We start from the raw sequence: 21,083 nt of genomic DNA, 5'->3' as shown, positions 1-21,083 counted from the left end.
GATGAAGGTGAAATAATTCATCAACCTACCCAAACAACTTCTCTGGAACAGGTTTCTACCCAACCAAACTGGACACCAGAGACAAGTATGCTTGGGGGCTTCGGGGGGGGGGGGGAGAGAAGGAGATGAGAAACGACAACAGATTCATTTGCATAAATGAGCAGCGTTCAGCAGACATTTGTTGTCTTCTGTTTTGGCGACTCCTGGCAAACCAAAGCCTGGCATTCTCCCGCTCCGTGGCCCCATGCTCCCACCCCCCGCCCCAGCTGTTTTCGCGTCACATTGACGGGGTCGGGGGAGAGAAGCTGGGGAAACGCATTAGTCTGTTGCAGCATTTAGGTTGCAACCATACCGCACCTGTTCAATCTGGCTCCGGTGCCAGAAACCACTAGAACACCGACTCGAAAGCCCCTCCTGAGATCCCGGGGACGCCTAACAAGTTCGCCGCTGTTGAATACCGGCGGAGGGTGGTGGGAGATTTCATCTGCGGCTGCCACACTCAGCTCGTTCCCCCGAAAAAGGGAGGAGGCTCCTGCTGAAGTGAACCCCAAATGATCCCCGAGTGTCACTGCAGCCCCGAAGATCGCGATGGTGACCGGGTGGGTGCTCTCCGGCGGCACGCCGCCGTGGCCCCCGCGGAGTGAACGTCCCGCTCCGGAAGCCAGCGCAGCCCCTGTACCCTACCCCCGGCACAGCGCGGACACAGGGAGAGCGTGGAGACCCCCCAAGCCCGAGCCCAGCAGGAGGGCCCGGGAGGAGGGGTCGGGGACGCGCAGGAAACTTACCTCCCTCGGGCAGCCTGCGGGCGCCTCCGCCTTCGCGACCAGTTGCGCCACAGTCTGCAAGTTCCCGAGATGTGGTGGCCCCCCCGGGCGGAGGGAGAGCAGCGCAGAGCGGGGTCGCGGGGGTCTGCGGGCCGGGGGCGGGGCCCGGGGCGGCGCTGAGGGCCGGCAGGTGCCGGGGCCGGAGCCGCGGGGCCAAACTCGCCGGGACGCGCCTGGGCGGGGGCGCGCGGCGCCGAGTGTGCAATGCGCGCGCGCCGCGGCCAGTGTGTGTCCCCGCTTCCCCTTCCTCCCCCGCCAGTCCTCCGGCCGAACCGAGCCGCGGGCGGCCGCCAGAGCCCCCGCCCCTCGGGACTGCTCCCCGCTCCACGCAGCTTCGCCGCGCCGCGCTCGTGCGCCGGGGCCGAGGAGCAGCGGCGCCCCCGGGTGGGGCGCGGGTCCCGGCTCCGTGCGCGCCCGAGTCGGGGCGCGGGGCAGCGACAGCAGGCGGCGCCGCGGCTCGGGGAAGCGGCAGGCCCCGCCCGCCCGCCGCCCAGGCTCTTCCCCTTTGCTCTCCACCCCCTGCTCCATCCCGCACGCCCTGCAGGGAAGCCAGGCCGGTTTGCGGCGGGAGCCTCCGCGGCGGTCGGACTGGGCTCCGGAGTCCGTGCCGGGGGAGACGGCGCGCTGTCCCGCCGCCGGGTACCTTGTCCCGAGAGCACTGCGAGGGGGGCCTGGATTCGGCAGGTTCCTCCAAGGCTCCAGACCTAGCCAAGGGCTTTCCGGCGGTTTCCAGAGTCCTGCATCCCGGTTAAACAGAGCTATGTCTGGGATAGGACTTCCCCCTGCGTTGAACTCTGCAACCGCTGGTCGCCTGCCCGTTGGACTCCGTCTGAGACGAAGCCCACGCTTTACTACAGGTGCCCCCTCCACCAGGAAGGAAGGGGTTAGCATTCCAAGACGATGGTGTCTCCCCCCTTTTAAGGACAGCAGGTGTTTCCAGGAAGTAAAATGTACCAAACAGGTAAGGGTAGGTGGGCGAGGGGGTCCTAGGAGAGAAAAGGTTGGAGGGACAGAAAGCGCGAATAGGCTGTGATGAGGATGGGGGCTATATCCGACTAAGAGCTGTGAGTGGGCGCGGGACACTTGTCATCTTGACTGATGTCAGGCTAACTGCCGAGAGGGCAGGGGCCAGATCTAAAGGACTCTCAGAACAGACGCTGTCATGGAAGCTATCGCTAAATCTGCTTCATAGGAACAGAAAAGGTAGTGGATCTCTCCTAGATGAATCGAAGCAAGTGGTATTTCTCACCCTTGTCGCTTCCTTCCACTTTACTCTTGTTTAAAAAACACACGGATGGAAAACGTGGCATACATTCTGTCCAAGGAAGACCAACATTTCATGGTCCTCATCCTTAGACATCGCTGCCTTGGTGAACCAAAATGAATTTGTTTGAAACGATTCTGCCATAGTTCTCAGCAAACGAAACACCATTTTTCATCTTGAAATCTTTTTGTACCCCCCACCCCCTACCTCGGGGAAGTTGTGTGGTTTAATATCAGCTCAGCAATAATTCCTTGATAACACGAATACCTATTATTCTTAGACTATTTTTCCAGCCTACTTCTTCAAGATGTGCCTGGCCATTACTGGGAGTTTCAGGGTCCGCGATTTGTGTCTGGTTTATTGTGGCATCCTAGATCTTCAAAGGTCAGAGCAGGAAACACACATCTAGTCTAGCTTGCTCACTTTACATGAGAGAAAACGAAAACCCAAAGACATTAAGTGACCCAAGGGCCAGAATACAGGTTCCTTGACTCCCAATTCCTGAACAATAAATAACAGAAACACTAACAAAGTTCAATTTGGGGTCCATAGAGGGGGCAGTGGTGGAAAGAGGACCAGATCAAAGAAGACTTCATCTGCCTGTGTAGGGGGCAGCAGCACACCGCTGCAAGTAGCAGGCTGGCTGGGCTCTGGGAACCGTAATCCCAGCCTCCCTTTCTCTGGTCCTCAGACATCCCAGGAGTGGAAAATGAATCTGCTTCCCCGAGAGGTAGTGATAAGTGAAAATGCAAAGTCAGTCCTCAATATTTCTTGGAATGCAGTAGAGGTGAGCACAGGTAAAACCACAGTGGATCAGAGATGGTCACACACATTACATACAAATGCACACATGCATGTGTACACAGAGCCCTCCTTTCCCATGAAAAGCCTGAGTGATTCCCGTCTGTAAAACACAGATGCTAACAACCTTCGGTTTTCAGAGAGTCACAAAGCAGACTGACCACTAGCTATTTAGAGAGCTAACTCTATTAAACAGGATTCCAAACAACTCTACCAAGAGCTTTAAGATCATCATTACTGTGAATTAAGTAATGGAACAAAGAACCATATAGTGTGAGACCTAATATTTCTTCTCAATTCTCTCTCTAAATCTATCAACAGGAATTTTGGAAAGTCACCCTCTATTGGAAATAAACCAAGATCAGTATCACTGGCAATAGTGACTTGGCCAGAAAATCTGGAAGCATTTACAAACCAGAAAATGCTCATCTAATTGTTTTACTTAATTTCGAGCATAATTCGTTCAGTTTATTCCAGATCTTGGTCCAAATTCTTAATAATGCTATTTATTACTCCCCTATGAGAAACATGCATAGATTCCTTATAGTAAATTTGATAGCATTAATGACCCCAATTAATGACCTACCTTTATCCAGATCCTTTCCCTCAGACTTTGCAGTCACCTCCCACTCTGGGCTCACCCATATGATTTGCTTTGGCCAGTGGAAAAATAGCAGACTTGAGGTAAATGAAGCTTTGAAAAATGTTCATGAAACAATGAGATAACACTCCACACCTACTAAAATTTCCAAAATCCAGAACACTGACAACACCAGATATTGGTGAGGTTATGAAGCAACAGGAACTTTCATTCATTGCTGGTGGGAATGCAAAACGGTACAGTCACTTTGAAAGACAGTTGGACAGTCTCTTACAAAACAAAATATACTCTTACTATATGATCTGGCAACCACACTGTTTGGTATTTACCCAAAGGAGTGGAAAACTTATGTCCATACAAAAACCTGAACATGAATGTTTATAGCAGTTTTATTCATGATTGCCAAAACTTGGAAGCAACCTAGATATCCTTCAGTAGGTGAGTGGATAAACTGTGGTGCATCCAAACAATGGAATATTATTTGGTGCTAAAAAGAAATGACCTATCAAGCCATTAAAGACAGAGTATCTTAAATGCATATTAAGTGAAACAAGCCAATCTGAAACGGCTGCATACTGTATGATTCCAACTATATGACATTCTGGAAAAGGCAAAACTATGGAGAAAGTAAAAAGATCAGTGGTTGTCAGGAATTAGGGGGAAGGAGGGGTGGACTTTGGGTGATAATGACGTGTCAACGTAGGTTCATCAATTGTAGCAAATGTACCACTCTGGTGGGGATAAGGATAGCAGGGAGGCTATAGATGTGTGGGGGCAGAGAACATATGGGGAATTTCTGTACTTTCCTTTAACTTTTGCTGTGAACATAAAACTTCTCTAAAAAAGAAAGTCTGGGTTTTTTGTTTTGTTTTGTTTTTTAAAGTTTGTGCCTTTCTGCTTCTGGTCTTGGATTTCTGCCATCACCATGAAAACAAGCTCACTGGAGGATGAAAGACCCTGTGGAGCAGAGCTGAGTCATCACAGCTGAGGCCATCCTTGATCAGCCAGCCCTCAGTTGACTGCAGAGGTATAAGCAAGTCCAGTTTGACATTGACCAGCCTTGGTCCAGATCAGTAGAACCACCCACTCAATTCATAGTTTCATCAGAAATAATACATGGTTGCTATTTTAAGCCACTGCTTCAATGACCTATTGCTGCATAACAAAATACCCCCAGAACTAGTAGCCAAAAACCACCACCACTTATTATTTCTCATGATTCTGTGAGTCAACTAGACTCCGCTGGGTGTTGGCTAGAGTCACTCACTTGGCTGCATTTAGGTGGCCACTGGCATTGGGGCTGAGCTGGAAGGTCTGAGAAGGCTTCACTCACACATCAGGCCCCTCAGTCTGCCTCCATATGACCTCTGTCTTTCTCTGTCACTAGCTTGGGCTTCCTTACAGCATGTGGTCCTTTTGGCAGGATGGTCAGACTTCTTACATGGCAGCTGACATCTAAGAGAGAGGAACTAGACACTACCAGTTTTCTTAAGGACTGCCCTTAGAAGTTCTAGAACGTTACTTCTGTTTCATTCTATTGGACAAAGCAGTCATAAGACCAACCAGATTCAAGAGGAGAGGAAATAGACTCAACTTTTGGGTTGAGGGGCAGCATGTATGTGTAGGAATAAAAGGGCCTTCACTGCGGCCATTTTGGGGAGATTATCTCACCCATTAAGTTTTGGGCTGGTTGGTATACCACATCAGATAAATTCTTCTAAGCAATGGGACTTTGGGCTAGTTACAAATCCTTTTTGGACCTTTCTATGAAATGAGGGAGGTTGAGTTTCTCTAGGTTGTTAATGCATATTGAACTTTTTTCTTTAGGGATGTCTCAAGGGCAAACTGAAGTCCCGTAAATATCCAAAGAGGAGTTGCCAGAGGGAATTTGCGGAGTGTTAGTCAACTATGGATACTTCTAGAAGACCATCTTCTATTTATTCTTCAACTAAAAAAACCTTCAAGCATCCACAGGAAAGGCATGCGTCGCCTCCATGGGCATCAAACAGTAACGTACAGGCTGCATCCTTCACACCTCCTGAAGAATCATCTTTTATCACGTTGTCTTCTCTTTCTAGAAACTTCATTTCTAAGCAGACAAGAAAAACTGAATGCTTAGTGGACTCCCCCATATAACTTGAGATGCTCATTTCAAGTTTTTTTTGAGATGCCCTATCTTCTCTAATTTCAGGTTTGCTTTTAAGGTTAGTAAAGGATTCAAAACCTCATCCCCAATTCTCTTCCTTCTGTCTTTCCCTCTGTACCATCTTCATTTCCTCTAGCTTTGCTGTCTTTCCCTGCTCCATCTTTGCTTCCTTAATCCTATCCATATCTTTGTTCCTCCTTCCTCTCAGGATTGGAAAGACTATTGAGCTAGGAGTCCTAAGGCCTGCTTTCTCATCCCACTTCTGTCCCTGCATTCTCTCTTGGCTTCTGATTCCTTGGATTCAGATTCTTTTCACGAGGGTGTTAGATGAGATGTGCCCTGAAAGGTCACAAACACAGTCTGTGATCTTTAAACCCCTTCTATGACACACACAGTGGCAAGGCTCAGAGGAGGTTGAATATTAAGGACTCAGAACCCTTTAGAAGAGGTGTGTGTGTATTTCAACTCTTCTCATACAATTCCCAATACCTCAGTACTTTTATCCTAAGTATTTTTTTCCAATTAGAAACCATGTAACTCTACCAGATACAAACCCTACTTAACCCATTATTCTTTGCCCAGAGGTTGGTATCATCCTAGATCTCCTCAAGACTTGCTGATATTTACATTCTTCAGCCAGAAAGAACATGAATACTGGAGGCCCAATGTTAGCAAGCATTCAGATCCGACCGTAAAGAAGTTCTCCAGAATACCTGGTAATTTATCTAAGAAATATGAAAAAGAGCTAAAAAGTTTTCCCTAACAAATTCACACCAAAATATAAAATTAAATACATTGAGATCATGATTACGTGAAAAAATATGCACATGAACACTCCTGAAAGAAAATTAAAAATTAAACTTCTTGTGTTAGGGTGGGGAAAATTCTCAGATTTAAAATTTTTTGATGTTATGTTGTTTTTACATTAAAAAATACATATGCCATTAAAACTTCAAGTCTAATTTCCACTAGCCTATACCATCTATCTGTTTTCTGTTTAGTTCAGTTACACCTTTTCAACATTTTTTTCATGTTACAAACAGACACACGCATACCTTTTCTAAGTGAATTTTCACTTTGCCTAGGAATTACAAAACTGACATAACCTCAACAGGGTTTAATTTGAAGTGTGAACAGGAAGCTAGAGAATATCAGAATGGAGTGGAAGAAGAAGGGGGAAAATAGAGTATTGGTAGGATAGCACAGAGAACCAAACTACATTTCATAATGCACCCTAAAAGCATATAAAATTTATACACACATTTTGTATATCAAGTCTGAACTTGAGTGTTAAGGAACATAAAAGTCAAAGTCTACATAAGAGAAAAAGAAACCCCCTTTTGTTTGGAAAGCCTGGTTTAAAAAGCTTGAAGTAGATAAAGGAGGCAGAAATGAGTCAGCAATGTTCCTCAAAACCTGGCAAAATCTACTGCAATTATTATAGCCTGGGAAATAGTGTATTGAAACAACTTACCTAAAGTCACAACAAATGAGCTGCAGAACCAGGAATAAAACCCACGGCTGCCACCTTGTATCTCCAGAGAAGGCGATGGTCAGTAGAATGTGCCCTGGATTCTTCATGACTAAGCATAGGTCTTTCATGCCATAACCTTCTTTATCCTACTATATGAAATACTCAGTTGTTTTCTACCTCCTTGAAACATTGAAAGAATTTCTCATCAATAGTGAAAACATTTGACACCAGACAGATCACAATAAAAGAGTAACAGATCTAGAAAAAATACCGAGAAATAATGGAACTTACAGGGAAAGCTGAAAGAGAAGGAACGGTAATGAAGTCAACAAAGACAATTGAGTTTCCTAAATAGAGGCAATAGCTTTCCACCCAAGACATCTGTATACCTGATGCCTTCCTGTCACCATTTTGGGAAGGGCTCAGGTGCTTACAGTGAGTGAATTTAGCTCTGCCCTGTATGGAGGGGCAGCTTCTAGGGCCAAGACTTGGAGATTCTCAGTTTTACTTTCTGAAGGAAAGTTGTGTACATGATGCTAATGACACAATGCTTGTTGAAGAGAAGTGAATGTTAACTTTAGTCAATCAATGAAGCCCCCTTTGAGATTTCTCAAGATCTCTGTGACACCTTACCATCTGAATGCACCAGGAAGACAGCATTGATATTTGCTTTTACTTCTCAAAAAATTTAGGAACTTTCCTAGACTTACGACCATGTAGGCAGAACCTCACTAGCAAGCCTCTCCTCTTGGTAATAGTTGCATTTCAATGCTTTGCTAGCGAAACGGAGCTCTTATTTTGACAACTCTTTAAAGATATTGTCCGCAAGCTGTCACAGCAACCTAGAATATTTTGCTGGGGTGGGCGATAGAAAAAGGAAGTATGTTAATCAGGATATGCAAACTGATATTTGCTTTTACTTCTTCATACTCCCTTCAATACTCAGCGGATTAATACAATAAACTTGCATTTTTTGTTCATGTCACTGTGCAACATGGTTTGGTGATAAGGTTAGCTTCATGTAGTCCTTCAAGGAACCCTTGCTCCTTCTATCTGTGGCACCATTATTTTCAACATTTGGCCTCCAAAATCCCTGCTGAACTGGCAGAGAAAGCAAAGGATTTAAAATGCCAGGTGTAGAAGTGGCGAATTTCACATCCACCCACATTCCACTGGCCAAAACTCAGGCCATGGCGCTACCTAATGGCAAGGAGCCTGGAAAAGATGTCTAGTTGCTATGCTGGGGAAGACAAGGAGCACAGAAGTACTGGTGAGCACCGTATTCTCTGCCTAACGTGCTGCATTAAAGACAAATCATTCATCTTAAGTTTATTCTCTGGTTGGAGACTTAGCAGGGAGAGCCTTCAGTAGTCAGGTTTATTCACCTATGCTTGTATCCTGGTGTTTTCTCTGCATTTTTAAATTGGAAGCAGCGTGTTGTATGTGTATATGTGTAGTTTTGGATGACATTGTTTTCTTGGAAGCATTTGCAGACATACATAAAAACATAGAGAGTCAACAGCCTATATTGTTACAGAAAATTGACTACTTGAAGCACGTGTCAAAATAAGTGTCTTCGAGAGCTCTTGAGATCAAGAGCGTGCTATTGCTTCTATTAGCATGGGAGAGGGTGGAATCTGTGCAGTCAGCCTTTGCTGCAACTGGAAACTCTGGAGTTTTGGGGAAGAAAAAACAGAAAGCTATCATAGCTCTACTTGCAGTCATCCTGTCCTGATGGCACAGGTGATTTTGGCAGAAAGGTTTATAATGAGGGAAAGAGGAGGAGGGTGGGGCAAGTAAGAGGGATGTAGTTTTCCCTAGCACAAATACACTTTAAGGAAAAGTATGGGTATTGGGGGGTACTGTGGGGATTTACAGGTACTTTAATCCACAAGGCAAAGCCATACCATGAAGATGTCAGTGAGATATGTTGGAGAGTTGCCCAGCTGCTTCACACTGCATAAGACTTCGTTCTGTCTTTTTCTATGTGAAGTGGGGAGAGAGCATTGAGACTGCAGCAAAGGACCAGGCTAAGTCCTCTCCAAGTTCTACTGCCCCCTTGGTTTATATTTTCATGGGTTGGGGACATTGTGTGTACCTTAATTTTTTCCCCCTTAATTTTAAAGTAGGTAGTATAAGAAAGAAGCCCTTTCTTGTGACCATTCTGCACACCAAGAGATATAGTGGTGTTTCCTCTAGAGTCTTTAAGAAGAAAGTTAAAGAGGTTTGTTTAATGTGCAGCAGCTTTCTTATAATATCATGATAGAGGCATACTTTGAAGTTGCACATTTATGCACAGTCTCAAAAAAGTACAGAAAGTCCAGAAAAGTGTCCTGGAGGGAAATAGGTAAATATGCAAAATATTAGCTATTATTGCCTTTGGGTTAGTGTTCTGTCTGCTTTTTTTTTTTTTTTTTTTAAATCTTTTACTACTTTTACAAATCAGGAAAAAATAAAGAATTGAGGGAAAACAACATTTGACAATGATAAAAATTTATGTATGTTTTAAAAATTTAGAAAAATTTAGAAAGGCAAAAGAAATTACTCGATTTCCTTCACCCAGACATTACCATACCCAACATTTGGTATTTGCTTACTATGCTGGAAAACATTTTATACTATTTTTTTAGGTTAAAACAACATGTGTACAGGACAAAAGATTTGAATAGACATTTCTCCAAAGAAAATACACAAATAGCCAAGAAGCACATGAAATGAGACTCAACCTTATTAGCCCTTATAGAAATGCAAACCAAAACCACAGTGAGATACCATTTCACAACCATTAGGATGGTTAGAATCAGAAAGACATAAAAACAAGTGTTGGTGAGAAGGTGGAGAAACTAGAACCCTCATCTGGTGCTGGTGGGAATATAAAAAGGTGTGATGGCTTTGGAAAACAGTCTGACAGTTCTTCAAAAAGTTAAACTAGTTGCTACATGATCCAGCAATTTCATTGCTAGGTATATGCCCAAGAAAATAAAAACATACATTCACATGAAAACATATGCAGATGTTCACACTAGCAGCTTTATTCACAATGGCCCAAAAATGAAAACAACCAAATCTCCATTAACTGATGAATGGATAAATAAAATGAAGTATATCCACGTAATGAAATATTATTCAGCAATAAAAAAAGAATGAAGTACTGATACATGCTATTATATGGATGAATCTTGAAAACATTATGCTGAGTAAAAAAAAATCAGAATAAAAGGTCATATGTTCTTTAATTCCATTTATATGAGATGTTCAGAAGGGGCAAATCTAGAGAGACAGAAAATAGATTAGTAATTGCCTAGGATTGGGGAGAAGGGTACTTAGTGGGGAAATGGAGAGTGACTACTAATGGGTATTGGATTTTTGGGAGGAATGATAAAAATGTTCTAAAGTTGATAACAATGATGGATGTACAACTCTATACAACACTGAAAAATATCAAATTGTATACTTTAAATGGGGAAATTGAATAGTATGGAAATTAATCTCAATAAAGCAGTTTTTTAAAAAGGCATTAAAAATATACATATCAAAAACTTTCAAACCATATAAAAAAGTCTAAAATTAAAAAAGTAAGATTTTTTCTTCCCATCCACCACCTAACCTCTAGTTCTAGTCTCTGAGAAGACCACTTTAAAAAGTTTCTGTTTTTTTGTTCTTCTGGTGGCTCTCGTTTTAACGTTACATAATATAGTTATACCTTTTTAAGTTTCGCTATCATTTTTAAAAGTATCCTGACATTCTATTGTCAAAGAGAACACAGTTGTACTATTTACCACACCCTCACCTTTCTGCCTCCCAATTTTTGTGATATCTTACTTTTGTGAGAGTTTATTTTCATAACTTTAAATAATATACTCACATCTGTATTTTTTTCATTTATCAATTTTAAACATCATCTATTAACTAAAAGAAGGTAGATCATAGATTTTTCATAACTATAAGCCACATGGGAAAAGCTCAATTACATAAAATACTGAGTCCTATTGACAGAAGACTGTAGCCTACTCTGTTTAATGAAGACATCAAACTCTTATAATATGTTTCTCAAAAGTGTTTCAAAATACGGTTCTTTGAAAACTAACTGTAGCTGATAAGAGTGCTGACTGGGTTGCCTGGGGGCTAAGAATAAAGAGGCCAAATTCTAGCCTCACCCTAAATTCATCATAGTGTTTATCTAAAAGGTATTACTTAATACATCGTAAGAAGAGGCCACTACTGCTGACAAAAAAAAAAAAAAATGTCGAGCACCCAATGGAAAGTTGGACAGGTACGTATAAGGTTTCAACTTGGAGAGTCTATGACTCTGGAACTCTGAGTTTGTGGGGAGCATGCTCTGCTGTATCCTGCTGGCACTGTACCTGACTTCTGGATGTCACAGTGATGGCCTTGGGCTAGGTGGCAAATAAAGGATGGTAGAGTCTAGTTCAAGACTGGCATCCTGTGGGACAGAGGAGATGGAGAAGGGCAGGAAGGGACAGTGGCTTTCAAATATTCTACAGGCATTCCAATGACAATCGCCTGAAACAAATGCGCAACCTCAGCAGAAATAAAGGGAAAACAAACCTCTGCACACCTGTTAAGGGGAAGGAGGAAGCACTGGCCACCTATGTACTGTGTATCAGGCCCTGTGCCACGTGCTTTGCCTGAACTATCTCACTCATTCCCCAACCTGGAAAAGTACTCTTATCCACATTCACAGGTGAAGCAGTTGAGGCAGAAAGGCTAAGTAAGGTCCCTAAACAAACAGGGCTGAGATTCTCCCTGGCTCCAAATGCCTTAAATTACCAAAAGCAAAGTAATCATTGAAGAGCCAGTGTTGATGGGGGTGGAGGGGAACACATATGCCAAATGAATATTGGCTCAGTCTTTCTAGAGAGCAACTAACAAGAAGCATACAATGATCAATACCTATGTCTCAGTCACCCCACTTTGGGGAATATGTACTAGAAAAAATTAACTTAAAAAAGTAATAATTGTACAAAAATATTCATTGCACTGATATTTTAGTAATGACAGGAAAAAAAACCCAATAGCCAACATTTGAAGACTGATCATGTTATAAACCATCACTAAAAAATAATATACCAAGGGTGCCAAAAAATGTATACAAGTGAACACTGGTCAGTGTTGCTCAAACAGTAGTTCACCATAATCAGAAGTGTCTGGACGCTGATGGTAATCACTTTGCGCGCCTCTTGTAATTGCAGAAGTCAAACATGACTTGTATTCATCTTTTGTTATCGGTATATATTGAGTATTACAATTTTAATAGTTTCTTCCTTTTTTAAAATGTGTACACATTTTGTTGGCACCCTCTGTAGTCTTATTTGGAAAATATTGATGTGCAAAGAAATGTACATGAGATAATTTCAGACAAAAAAGTGGAACACACTATATTAAAAACACGTATACTCATAGAGTGGATATGTAATTTTTATACTATTTATAAGTCAATTCAGATGTTTATGTTAATTGGAATATGTTTCCTATAAAGTTAAATGCATAACAATATGTTGATTTAAAATTTCAAAAATTAATTCTGAAGTCTATGATCAAATGTCCTTTACTCTCTGGAGCTGGGATCCACTTGAGGGTTTGAAGAGAGGCATGAGAGAAAGGGGAAACACCATGATGCACTCCAAAAACAAAGAAGTATGGTCCCGAAAATCGCTCTTGTGTTTTCCTGAAGATTTTCCTGCTAGAAAGAGACAAACTCTTCTGTGATACTGATAATACTCTCTGAGATCAGAGTGATATGAGTCAGGTCTTTGCCCTGCCCCTGAACCAATCTGTGTATGACACAGCCATAAATGCTGTTGGAGAAGAATTTGCAGTGAAAGTCCATGCCTGCAGAAAGGACTGAGTCACCTCACCTTAAGAATTTCCCAGCCTGACTAAGGCATTCCCTGTCATATCAGCTTTGGCCTTGCTCACCCCTACCCAAAGTCCTCCTACAAGCCTTTCCTCCAGCCTGAAACGCTCCTGCTACCGGTATTCACATCCCACACAGCCTTCAAGACCTCCTTCAACTCCGCTTCCCAAGGAGTCTTCACAGGAAGCCATCGCCGCCTCTTGGGTTTCCTGTAGCTCTTAGAATCCACTTAACTCTTCTGTCCCCATTTCACATCGAGGTAGTAAACTCCACGTGGTGAGAGACCCCCGGTTTGTGTAAGCTGCCCATTCTACTTCGGTGCTTAACCAAGTACTTTGAACTACAGCACAGAGTGTTTAACCAATATCTGTGAAACTGTCACGCATTTCTCCCTAAAGAGGTCTCTTTGCCCACGCTTCCTTAGTTATAGTAATAGTGTTTCAAGCACTAGTGTTTTCAGCAGATGAGTGGATCTGGGACTAAATTTTCCCTCTTAACATTTTTCGTATGACTGCGGGCAATTTTCTTAACTTTTCTGAGTCTATTTCCTCATTCATTACATTGGGATAGAACACATCACACAATAGCGTAGTAAGGATTAATACCACTCATCTTCCAAGTCTCAGTTTAAATATGACTTTGCTCAGGGTCCCTTTCCTGACACCCCTCTTCACCTCCAAGTCTAGATGGGAGGGGCGTGTCTCCTGTGTGCTTTCCAAACACTCGAACCCAGGGCTGTCAGATGGAATTGAGCGCAATGACTATATTCTGTAATCTGTGCTACCCAAAGGGTAGCGACTAGCCACATGTGTTTATCGAGCACTTGAAGAGTGGCTAGTGTGACTGACTTTGAAATGGGACTTACTCGTAATTAATTTAAATGGAAATAGCCCCATGTGGGCTAAATACTAAACACTCAACACACTGTTACTTATCTCTCACAAGACTGAGCTCCATGGTGGAATTCACCTTGACTGAGACGATCACGCCTGTATTCACAGCACCTAGCACAGGAAGTGCTCAGTTGGGCAGCTGTCATCACCATCAACATCATCTTGTTCCTCTTTGTATCCCACAGCTTAGCCCAGCACACACTCTAAATCAGGGGTGTCCAAACTGCAGCCCGCGGGCCAATTGCGGCCCATGATCCACTGTTAATTGGCCTGCAGCAAATTCCAAAAATATATTTAGTTTACTTAAATAAACCAGGTGAGGCAATACGTACTTCACCTGGAGTGAGTGGCCTGGCTGTTTGTGTATTTTACCGCATAGGGCCGTTGGTGAAAAACATTGAAAAAAGTTTGGACACCCCTGCTCTAAATGCTCAATAACTGTTGCTAATTGAGTGACTTGATTTCTAGGCTTACGAAGCAACCAACAATCTACTCCTGGAGAATGTTCAACCAAAGGGAGTTGCCTAAATGTTCCTCTGATGTATATTTTTGTGTGTGGCATAGACGTTAGGAGCATCTGCTTGGCTTCAAACACTGGCTCTAGGCCCTCTAGTAGGGAACCTTTCTGTGTCTCAGTTTATTGCTCTGTAAAGTGGGGGCATTAATAGCCCTGCTTCATTCAGTTGTTGTAAGAATTACACATGTTGCAGTTTACAACTTTCTAGGAATATAGAGAACAGAGGGTTGTGTTAAATGACATCATAAGGATTCAGGCAGCAGAATCCAGACTGTAAGAAACTCTTCTCAGAAAACAGAAGCGGCCATCCTGTGGTCTCAATACTCTGAGACTGGTGATCTGGCTACAAGAGAGGCTAGGAAAAATCTCTGGCCTCATTCCTCTTCATAATAAGGGCCAGCTCTCAGGTGAGGAAGAAGTATTGGACAGCAGCTTCTGTGTAGCAATCAATAATGTGGGATCTATATAGCCTTTCGTAAAATCCCAGTCGCAGTTGCCTTCAACTTTCTATGGGCTTAAGGACGAGCAGGCAGAAAAGAGCACTCCCAAGTTTCAAAATTGAACTGTAGGATATTGGCAAGTCGGACACAAGAGATGTGTCAGTTAATGGTCTCAACCGTTCCATGAGTAGCAGTTATAACACAAGCTCAGTCCTTTATTAGTACTGAAATGAGGGTGTGAAAATAAGGGTGAGGATGGGAAGAGAAGAAAAGAGCTGGAAAACATTGCCTGGTTCTGCTTCTCTCCAAAGTTCCTTGGAGTCCCACAGATGACAGTCTCGGGGTCACCCTTCCATTTTCTCACGATGTATCATTTTTAGGTTTCCCTGCTTGTTCTCCAGTTTGGATATCCTGAATTGTGGTTGATATAGTTTTAAGTTCTGTTTTTATAAGAAATTTTCAAATCCTTTTTATTTTATAAAATGAAGCAAAACAAACAAGGCAGACATAGCACTAGGAAAACAGTATCCCTTCAACAAACTCCTAACTTTCTCCCTTCTGCTCCTCTAGTCTGCCATTATCCTGGCCTGAGGGGCCATCGCCTCCTGCTGGGATGGCCACAGGCACCTTTTCACTAGTCTCCTGGCTTCAGCTCTTGCCTCCTTAAAATCCATTTCCCAAACACTGCGCAGTGTGATCTTTAAAACAATGGATATCAGACCTTGTCACTCTGCTGCTTCAAATTTTCTAAAGGTTTTCCAAAGGTCTTAGAATAAAAGGTAAACTCTTGACAGTGACCTCCAAGGCCCTACATGGCCTGCCCACAAAGTATATGCGTGCATGTTCTCTGTCACTTCAGACCACTCTGCGCCTTCCTCCCCACAGTTCCAGCCAGACTTGTCTATTTCTTTGTTTCGTGAACATACTAAACTGTTTCATGCTCAGGGAATTTAAACTTGCTGTGTTCTTCTGTTCTTGAGGACCTTAGTTCCTATATTCATTTCCTGCAAGAGGCCTTTCCTGACCATTGTACTGAAAGACTTATGGTAACCACCTTCACACACACACACACACACACACACACACACACACACACACACACACACACTTTTTACTCAATGTATTCATATATACAAAGTAAAGGGCTTAGAACAGCACATTGTAAGTCTTCAGTATTGTTAGGTATTTTCCCATTATATACCACATAGCATGTACAATACTCTTTTGCATTTATGCCTTTACTTTTCTATGGTGGTCTACCCCAGCTCATTATTAGCTCCATAAGGGCAGGGACTATGATTGTTTTGTTCATTTATATATTTCTGGCACCCGAAATAAAGCCTGGTACATGGTGGGTGCTTGATAACCATTGTTGCACAGATCAACTAACTATAGGAAAAACATATACATATATGACCAAAAATAAAAAATACCAGAATAAAACCACCAATAACTCTGAGTAGTAGGAGACTTGGGAGACTTTTGTTTTCCTCTCTCTAGCTTTTCAGATTTTCCCATTTTTCACAAAGATCATGTATTCTTTTTACACGATTTCTTTTTTACATGATAATTTTTTTTTTACATAAAACTTTTTTTACATGATAATTTTTGCCAAAAGGCTTGTGTTCCTATGCCACATGGAATATCAACTGATAGCTTTCTATAGGCGTGTGGCAGGTTGTACTCTCTGGGTCTGTGTATAACCACTTCTTGAATCAGAAGTCACCTGATGTTTTTCAGGAAGCACTCTCAGTGCTGTGTTCCATAGTGTCCCACAGGCAGACCCTGGCGAGAGCTCCCTGGGAGGTTTGACAAGTCTCGTTCAATGAGTGGCGACATGCCCTGTGACCGGCCACCCTCCTCTTTATCTCTAGCTCCTTAAGTCAGGAGTTCTGTTGAGCTACAGACCTTGATACTGGAGGTCAGCCAAGGTCAGGGCTCCAGTAAGAATGACTCACACCCTGCTCCCTGCTCTCAGCTGGGCACAAGTTGGAGCACAGTGGACACCAATTTTCCAGGCTCGGCTCCCAGGAGATGAAGTTCATTCCCTGAAACAATGATCCATGAAAAAAACCCTGAAGCAGCCACCACAGGGGCGTTTGGCATAACAAAAAGAAGAAGAGGAAGCTTCTACTCACTGGTTCTAGCCATGTGGTTCTGATTCAAAGTTGCCTGCCCAATGTGAACCTGGTTTTTAGGCTTATCTAAAGGAAGGCCATCATTATGATTTTAAAAAGGGGGCCTTTTGACTTGATTCTCCATTCTTGGGAAATAGCAGAGCATGTGCCAAGCATCTCTGACACAAAGAGTGATCTGACAAAGCCCTACCCTCAGGAGGCCGTGATCCAGTGGGAGAAACACAGGAACAATTGCACTACAATGTAAAAGTGAGTATGTACGGGGTGTGGGGGGAAGACGCAGGAGAGGGGCAAGACTGATCCTTTACCCATATTTTGCAAGATATTAGGTTGGTGCAAAAGTAATTGTAGTTTTTGCAATTATTTTTAATCTTTCAAACCACTATTACTTTTGCACCAACCTAACAGAATTTCTACAGCCTCCTACTTAAGCCCTAAAGTATAAAATTTCCCTTAAAATTACACACAAACATACACTTAAACACACACACACACACACACACACACACACAAATGTATGAAGTGGGACAATTAAGTTCACGAACTCATCCTAGGAAAAGTGCTACATACCCCATTGCTGAATATCACTACAGTCACCTTCGAAGTCCTCCCCTTGGGAAGCTGTGCACCTACGCCACCACCTAGTCCAACCTTCAAAGCAATTTTGGAACTCTTTTTCTGGAATGGCCATGAGAGCTGTCATTGTATTACCCTGATGTCCTGAATATCATCAAAATGTCTTCCTTTCAATATTTCCTTTATCTTCAGGTAAAGAAAGAAATCATTGGGGGCCAGATCAGGTGAGTGGGGAGGGTGTTCCAATACAGTTATTTGTTTACTGGCTAAAAACTCCCTCACAGACAGTGTCATGTGAGCTGGTGCGTTGTCGTGATGCAAGAGCCATGAAATGTTGGCGAAAAGTTCAGGTCGTCTAACTTTTTCATGCAGCCTTTTCAGCACTTCCAAAGAGTAAACTTGGTTAACTGTTTGTCTAGTGGGTACAAATTCATAATGAATCATCCCTCTGATATCAAAAAAGGTTAGCAACATCGTTGTAATAAGTTCGTGAACTTGTCAGACCTTGTATGTATATCACATATATTTATTATATGGTACTGTTTTAATTTCAAATTATAATCAATAGGTAAAGATCCCCTCTTTGTACTCCCATTGCACCTTCTGCTTTTTCCCATTCTAGCCCTTGTAGAGCCTACGTTTACTGTCCTGCTACTCTCTAAGTTCTACGAAGGCAGCAGCTGAGCCTTATCCCTATTCCCCATTGTATCCCCAATGCCTGCTGTAGGACCCATTTACTAAGCATTAAATGTTCAATAAATGCTGGTTATGAGAGAAGAAAACTATAAGACTAAAGCACACTCATATTTAATTTCACTTGTTTCCACAGCGCTGGGAGATAAGGCAGGGCAAGTTTTAGTATCCCATTTTACAGATGAGCAAACTGATGTTCAGAGAGTGTAAGTGACTTGTCTAATGAAGCACAGCTATGGTTGGAGGGCAGAGAGTCAGGATCCCAGGGCTCTGCCTTTTCCTAGGTTAGGAGATTTTTCTTCACTATGCCCCTAGCCAATGCTGACTTTTGGGAACATGCCACAGCATATGCCAGTCAAAATGATGGGCTTGCTTCCATACTAATTTACTGGTATGTCTTCTAACTACTGAGATAGCTCCAGAATATTATAATAATTTATTAAATTGTGTTTTATTGTACAATGTGTCACATATCCAGAAGAGTATAAAATGTTACAGTTTGAAAACTAGCCCAGATCTATGTACACTACATCCTGGATAAGAAGTGGATCTTTACCAGCACTTTAGAAGCCTGCTGTGCGTCCCTCCCCAGTCACATCCTCTGCCTCCCCCCTCAAAGTAAACATTTACATTACTTTTGGTTAAGCGGTCCCTTGTTGCTCTGTAGATTTCCTACTTATACATATTATCTAAGCAAAATATGTTCCAGTTTTAAAATACTGCAGAGCAAGTGCAAACCTAGCAGTGTAAGGGCAGGGTGCTCTTCCTTCTATTAGATGAAAACTTTTAGGAAAAGATAAGATGAACCGTCCAGAGCCAGTGTCTGCCTTAAGGTTCCGTGGGATTATACGGGAACTCAATGGGCAAGGTGCCATCTGAGTCCTGGGGAATGAAGTAGGAGAAAAAGCGGTGACACAGGACTGTAACTCACCCCTTCCCCGTGGAGGGATGCCTCAACCAGACCTTCCTGTAACCCTTAGATTGGTCATTACAAATAAACATGGAATGTATGGATTAAAAAGCATGGCTGACTGAAGAATGTGGGGGGATGGAGAGCAGGGGAGTCTGGTAAGCATATCCTACTTGTATAATTAATGAGTTGCAAAATCAAGAGGCTCCAAAGCAGACACAGTTTCTTTTGAGAGCAATTGCACACATGATTCAAAACTCCTCAGGTGATCTGACACCAAAATGTGTCCTAATGTGGGAGGAAGGGACGCCTTTTGGAAGCTGGTGGTTTTTGGACCCCCCAGAAAAAGAATGTTCTGTTTGTGCTTAATGCTGGCCTGTAGCCTTTGAATCATTAGTAACGTTTGATGTTCAGATCTAGGATGTTCACAGTCACATTTGACAAATCCACATGTTCTGTGAACTCAGATGACCATAGTTGGGGCATCTGTCAGTGCAGTGAACGGCCCAGATGTCAGACGTCTGACAGAAATGTGCTCAAGGGTAGTGTTCTCCAGTCTGGGTCTGGTGCGTTCATCATGGATTCCCCAACTCTCAAGAGCAGGGTAAACCATGATGAGATGCCACCTCACAGCCTTTAGGATGGCTACTATTAAAAAAAACCCCACAAAATAACAAACATTGACGAGGATGTGGAGAAAGTAGGACCTTTATGCACTGTTGGTGAGACTGTAAATCGGTGCAGCCACTATGGAAAACAGTGTGGAGGTTTCTCAAAAAAATAAAAATAGAACTACCTGGGGACCCAGCAATTCCACTTCTGAGGAAATAAGGAAATTAAAACGGGATCTAGAAGAGATACCTCTATTCTCATGTGCATTGCAGCATTATTCACAATAGCCAAAATATGTAAACAACCTAAGTGCCTATCAATGGATGAATGGATAGAGATGATGTGGCCTGTGTGTGTGTGTGTGTGTGTGTGTGTGTATACATATGTGTATATCATATGTATATCATATATATATATATATGTGATTATTCAGCCATGAGAAAGAAGCACATCCTGCCTTTTATGACAACATGGGTGGACCTTGAGTGTATTATGCTAAGTGATATAAGTCAGAGAAAGACAAATACTATATAATCTCACTTATATATGGAATCTAAAAAAGCTGAAATTGGGCGGCTGGATGGCTCAGGTGGTTAGAGCGCGAGCTCTCAACAACAAGGTTCCCGGTTCAATTCCCACCTGAGATGGTGGGCTGCGCCCCCTGCAACTAAGGTTGAAAATGGCGGCTGGACTTGGAGCTGAGCTGCGCCCTCCACAACTAGATTGAAGGACAATGACTTGGAGCTGATGGGCCCTGGAGAAACACACTGTTCCCCAACATCCCCCAATAAAATTTATTTTAAAATGCTGAAATGACTGAAATGGAACCAGAATGGTGGGAGAAAAGGGAAGATGATGGTCACAGGGAACAAACTTCCAGTTATAAGATGAATAAGTTCCAGGGATCTACTGTACAGCATGGTGATTATGGTTTAAAATACTGTATTTTGTACTTGAAAGTTGCTAAGATAGACCTTAAATTTTCTCACCATATAAAAATCAATGTTAATTACGTGGCGTGATGCAATGTTAGCTAACACTATGATGGTAATCATTTTGCAATATATAGGTGTATCAAATCAACACATTGTTTACCTTAAACTTACACAATGTTACACAAACTTACACAATTATATCTCAATAAAGCTGGAAAAAAATAAAAATTACGACATGATGGGTATTCCCCTTCAGGGTATGCATTCAAAAGAATTAAAACAGGGTCTCAGGGAGATATGTATACACCTAGGTTCACAGCAGCATTGTTCAAAAGAGCCAAAAGGTGGAAGCACCCCAAGTGTCCATCAATGGGTGAACGA

The 21,083-nt window shown here is 42.8% G+C and overlaps 2 protein-coding genes across 4 annotated transcripts in view; one reads left to right on the top strand and one right to left on the bottom strand.

Annotated features, from left to right (window-relative positions):
• PIP5K1B (phosphatidylinositol-4-phosphate 5-kinase type 1 beta) overlaps positions 1 to 3,528 on the bottom strand; it is a 283,009-nt gene extending 279,481 nt beyond the window's left edge. The window contains exon 1 of one of the 3 annotated variants that reach the window (XM_081066583.1): positions 3,476 to 3,528. The gene's annotated coding sequence lies outside the window, so the exon portion shown is untranslated. Of the gene's footprint in view, positions 1 to 357; positions 579 to 785; positions 1,126 to 3,475 lie in introns of those variants that run through there. The other 2 variants (XM_081066581.1, XM_081066584.1) reach the window with 2 other exon arrangements.
• Positions 589 to 8,090, top strand: LOC308505016 (uncharacterized protein; the record flags this gene model as incomplete). The annotated part of the gene is made up of 3 exons (XM_081066682.1): positions 589 to 1,785; positions 4,374 to 4,517; positions 5,318 to 8,090. The coding sequence occupies 2 exons, from the start codon at positions 589 to 591 to the stop codon at positions 4,476 to 4,478; spliced, it is 1,302 nt and encodes a 433-aa protein (XP_080922808.1). The 3' UTR covers positions 4,479 to 4,517; positions 5,318 to 8,090.
• Positions 8,091 to 21,083: the final 12,993 nt, after the last annotated feature.

The sequence above is a fragment of the Rhinolophus hipposideros genome (assembly GCF_964194185.1).
Source record: "Rhinolophus hipposideros genome assembly, chromosome: 11".
NCBI classification, from domain to species: domain Eukaryota; kingdom Metazoa; phylum Chordata; class Mammalia; order Chiroptera; family Rhinolophidae; genus Rhinolophus; species Rhinolophus hipposideros.
Note: the sequence above shows the minus strand (reverse complement) of the source record. Positions and strands in the feature narration are given on the sequence as shown.